This window comes from Cyprinus carpio, unplaced genomic scaffold (genome assembly GCF_018340385.1).
Source record: "Cyprinus carpio isolate SPL01 unplaced genomic scaffold, ASM1834038v1 S000006506, whole genome shotgun sequence".
NCBI lineage: Eukaryota > Metazoa > Chordata > Actinopteri > Cypriniformes > Cyprinidae > Cyprinus > Cyprinus carpio.
In genome coordinates this window covers 21,806-26,796 of record NW_024879174.1, presented here as the reverse complement: position 1 = coordinate 26,796, position 4,991 = coordinate 21,806, and the positions used below count along the sequence as shown (strand labels likewise).

At 35.4% G+C, this 4,991-nt stretch overlaps 1 protein-coding gene across 1 annotated transcript in view; it reads right to left on the bottom strand.

Moving 5' to 3' along the window:
• Window positions 1–483: 483 nt before the first annotated feature.
• Window positions 484–4,991, bottom strand: part of LOC109081648 (B-cell receptor CD22-like) — a 22,829-nt gene continuing 18,321 nt past the window's right edge. Inside the window, exons 4-5 of the mRNA XM_042754392.1 lie at window positions 3,207–3,521; window positions 484–629 (exon numbers count right to left, since the gene is read on the bottom strand). Of these exons, the coding sequence (XP_042610326.1) occupies window positions 484–629; window positions 3,207–3,521 (461 nt within the window). The remainder of the gene's footprint in view (window positions 630–3,206; window positions 3,522–4,991) is intronic.

Genomic DNA, 4,991 nt, shown 5'->3' with positions numbered 1-4,991 from the left:
CCCAAAAGCCCCCGAACCCTTGGAAAAAAATTAGAGGAATAAAGAAAGAAAAAAAAAAAAAAAAAATAATCCTAAGGAAAACAATAGGGCTCTTCGCCCTCCAGGCTTGAGCCCTAATAAAATTAAATATATTGTGTTGTTAAATCAAACTGAAATTAGTAAAATTATTCAAATGAAAAATGACTAGTGCATTGTGAGTGACGTCAGCATATGTGCATTTATATTTGTGTATATAAACTATTTTCCATAAAAATTAGTTGGAAACACCATTTAGGAGACAATAATATTAATCTTACCCATCACAGTGAGAGAAACAGATCTTGATTGTGATGAGTTTGGTCTCTCATCTCTCCGTCCTCTACACCAGTACTGACCCTGATCAGATGTAATTACTCCTCTGATAGTGAGAGTGTTTCTGTTTACAGTGTAACGATCAGACGACTGTAACATTACACTGTCTGCACAACATACTGTGAGACTCAATCACGTCCAGTCAGATCTCCAGCCATATGTTTGGTAATTTCTCCGTCTCCAGTTACTGTGAGACTCAATCACACACTTCAGGTTGACTCTCTCTCCAGTGAATACAGGACTGTCTGGAGTCACAGTCAGTGTAGATCTGGGTAAATCTGAGAAGAAAGAAGACGGAGCTCTTTCAGTGAACTAGACAAAAACATAATCTGATCATCTGAGTTCCTGTATTTGTGTGACACTGATGTTAAAGAGGAGAGTGATGGTCTCACTCTCTCTCTTTTTTTTCTTTTTGCTTCTGCCAACTAAATGTTTTCATGCCAGTTCTTCCGAGAACTTTAATATAGTGAAGTTAATAACTTGTTAACCTGTTTCTCAGCTTTTTTTTTTTTTGTTGTTGTTGTTGTTGTTGTTGTTGATTATGTGAATATTTATGTAATATTTGGTTAAGAAATAACATAATTGAAAACTTTCAGTGTAACTGTCATAATGATAAATGCACATGGAGAAACAGTCCACTTTCTTCCAGCTGTATTTTTCTCTGTATTACTCAGTATACATGTGACCTGTGCTGGTAAAATGAGTTTGAATGTGCACAGGTTAATTACAAGCTACAGACAAAACAAGTGAAATGTCAAATTTGGTTGAATGAGGTTTTCACAAAAATGAGTTCATTAAGCTCTCGTCTATTGATCCCAATGCTCCACACAGCAATTAAACATCTAAGGCCCAAATCACAATTCTACCCCTTTCCCCTTCTCCTTCTCCTCTGTTTCGAGCGTTCATGTGAAGGGGTAGTGGTGTCTCGATTCTCTTTTGGTTGGAGGGTATAAGGTAAGGGGAAAAACCATACAACCCTACAAAAGAAAAATCTTCAATACAACACCTAAAAAAAAAGAATAACAATTATCTCAGCAACATGGCTGCCTGAGCGAGCAAAAAGACACATAAATGTAACCATTTTTTGCATTAATAAAGATTTTAATGAAAAGTAATCATTTGTTGACGAAAGCAACACTAAGTACCACAACATATTTTCTTGTCTGATCAGGGTGATAACCACCATAAACATTGAGGGGGGCTAGTCCCCCCAATAATTAGAAATCACTAAACCCTTTTCTCAAATATATATATAGAGAGAGAGAGAGAGAGAGAGATGGAAGTTGTGTGTATGCGCGTCTGTGTGTTTCTCTTTTTAGAGTGAGTTTACTTAAAAACAGTGATTTTATCCTCTCGTTGCTGAAAAATATCATGTAGCGATTCAGTATTTAAACTGTATTTAATAAAAGTCATGGGGCAGCGTTGACAAGTTTCTTTTTTCCTGGATGTGTGAGATTTCCAATGTGTGTGTGTGTGTGTGTGTCAGTAAGCAGCGCATTAATACAGAACGGTAATTAAAGGCTTTAATGCACACCAGTATATGTGTGTATTGTAGGAGCTAGACGACGTATGATGACATGTGACGGCATAGTAGTAGTGTCCCAAAAGTGATTTGAATACTTTCACCCCTACCCCTTGACACAACGTTTCAAGGGACAAGGGAAAGGGGTAGGTGGAGGGGTATAAAATAGAATTGGGATTAGGCCTCAAAGTGCCTTTATTTGTGTGCTTTCTAAAGGTTTTTTTGTTTGTTTTTGCTCATTACTTGACACCTGGTGCTTCCTCTCAGCACAAGTGTGGTACTGTTGTAAAGCCCACCAATCCAGCTTTGTGAATATTCATATTGGATACTCGATGTCATGAGTCTGAACCAATGAAACATCATTTTCAGACCCATGCTGATGTAAATAAACCAGCTTGTTGCTAAGCAGTAGAAAATAACACCTTTGGTGATTGTTCAGAACACACTGCACAGTGCTTTTTGTCTTATCACAGAAATGTAAATCCTCTGAAAACACGAAAAGAAAATGGCAGAAATTTCAAATTTTCAAGCTTTTAATTCATAAGTGATCCATACATGCAGCATAATATTGTCTGACTGCTATGACGGCAGAATGATGTGGACTAAAGTACTTCAGACACTTTGGGCTGTTTCTCACAAAACTACTGTATAAAGGTAGAAGAGTTGGAATAAAGCACATGGGTCACTGGTTTCTTGAAACTATCATAGTGTTTTTAGGTCCTCTTGAACTTTGAAAGCTCCTGTCTCCATTAATAAGTGACTTAAATCATAGTAATGCAAAAGAAGAGCCATATTGGTGCCCAAACAACCCTTCAGTGAACAGTTCTTAAAAGAACCATTTTGCAGTGTGAAGAACATTTTAATAATCTAAAGACCCTTTTGTTCAATGGAAAGATATCATGTATGTTAAAGTTTCTTCATTAAAACATCAAAGCCAATAAGAAGCTTTATTTTTAAGAGTGTACTTATAGGGGAAGTTCACACAGAAATATGATGATGTTCAGGTCTGTGCTCACACACATCAGACTGAAGCCGTCAGCTGTTGTGTGTTATAGTGCCATGAGTGTTGTGTTTGTAAGATGACACTTCATACTTCAAATTTAAAATACATTTTGAGATTTCTGTAACCAGTTCATTGTTGCATCTGTTGTGAACACAAGAACAGCTCCTGTGAGAACAGCTCTTTAACAAGTTAAAAGAGAAATAAACAAACCCTCGTATGAAGTGTAACTATCATTTTTATGAGTAATGTGAATGTAACATCTGATAATGAGAACATCCTTTGATTGGATGTGTGATCATACATGTAGTGCAGAAGGACAATTCAACTCACCTTTCACTGAGAGAGAAACAGCAGAGCTAAACGGTGACCAGACTGATCTTATCTGTCCTCTACACCAGTACGGATCCTGATCAGATGTAATTACTCCTCTGATAGTGAGAGTGTCTCTGTTTACAGTGTAACGATCAGACGTCTGTGATATTACATTGCTGTATGTGCCTTTATACCACTCATATCTCCAGTCATGTGTTCGGTCAATTCTCTGTCCCCAGTAATTGTAAGTCTCAATCACACAGGTCAGATTGACTGTCTCTCCAGTGAATACAGGACTGTCTGGAGTCACAGTCAGTGTAGATCTGAATGAATCTGTGAAGAAAGACAAAAACATAGTGACACAAACACCTCTGTCCTTGAAATGTTGTAAATGTTTCACAGAACTGAACAATTCATCCATGCACACATCCAGTGAAACGACAGACTTCTTTTTAGTGACGTATGCTGGATTTCTCAGTTTATTACATTTAGTCCACTTTAACCATCGGTGTGTTTTCCAAATAAAAAAATTTAAAAAAAAAATAATTTTAAACAACACATTAAAACAATACACCAAAAAAAGAAAACAAAAAAAAAATAAAATAAGTTTAATCAACAATTTTTTTTACAATTCATGAAATGAAGACACCTTAAAATGACAAGAAATTGTATTGTGGGTCCGTGTACTTTTTCGTTCATTCATTATTCTATTTCGGAATGAAAGATGAAATTTAAAAAAGGGTGCAGTCATGCTCTATAATATAGGAATCATAATAGAGTTAAATATAGATCAGTGGTTGAAGCTTGGTTTTTTGTTTAAAGAAAAAAAAAAACAGACAGGGCTGTATTTTTTCCAAATTGTGATTGTTTGCACTCAAATAATAGTTTTAAAAAATTGGACGAGAAAAAAGGGCAGTGTAACGGTTCCGTTGTACCGTTTGATATCATGGTCATTTTCTTATAGTTGAAATGCAATAACAAGAAAAGCAATAACAAAAAAAAAAAAAAAAAAAAAAAAAAAAAATGGCGCTTTTCTTTGTTTTTTCCTTTTTTAGTCAACAAACGGAAAATGACGGATTTTTGGGAGTTTTGGCGCAGATTTCTCATTTTTTCGTTTGAGGTTTACAAATTGGTTTGGTTTCAATTAGTTTCATTCGAAACGTGGACGGCGCTGTGCTTGATGAACATCCTTTCATCTGATTGGGCGAATCGCCTCCGCCTTAATCACAAGTCTTTCATTCTGTTAGACCGAATCAGAGTCTGGTTATATTAATGTCTGATGAACCACAACTGCACTGTTAATTAGCATAATTAATTGAATCAGATGTTGCTGGGCAAAATAATTCGCGCTGCTGATGACGTGCAAGTGACCCTCCATTAAATTATTTTAGGTTCAGTATTTTATGAATATTGTCCCACACTGATAAATACAGTGCAAATTGTTCTGTCTCCTTGGATAAAAATGAAGTTGGAAAATAAAAAAAAAAAATAAATGATAATGCTGAAAAATTATTCACCACTCTCGTCTTTTAAGTCAAAGGCACTTAAGTATTTGTGTGACCAGCCTAAATAATTTGTGAAAAATTATTAAAGTTAAATTTATGAAATAAATTAGTAATATTAGTTTTATCACATACTAAATTGGTTGATGATTCTCTTCTTAGTCTTTTTTGTTGGGTTTGAGAAAGCCAACATATATGTAAACATTATTATTATTTATTATGAGGGAAATTGACACAGACTAGAACTTTAATGTTTCACCAAATTCAGCTCAGATCTTCAGACTCGTCTGACTCGTTGCTG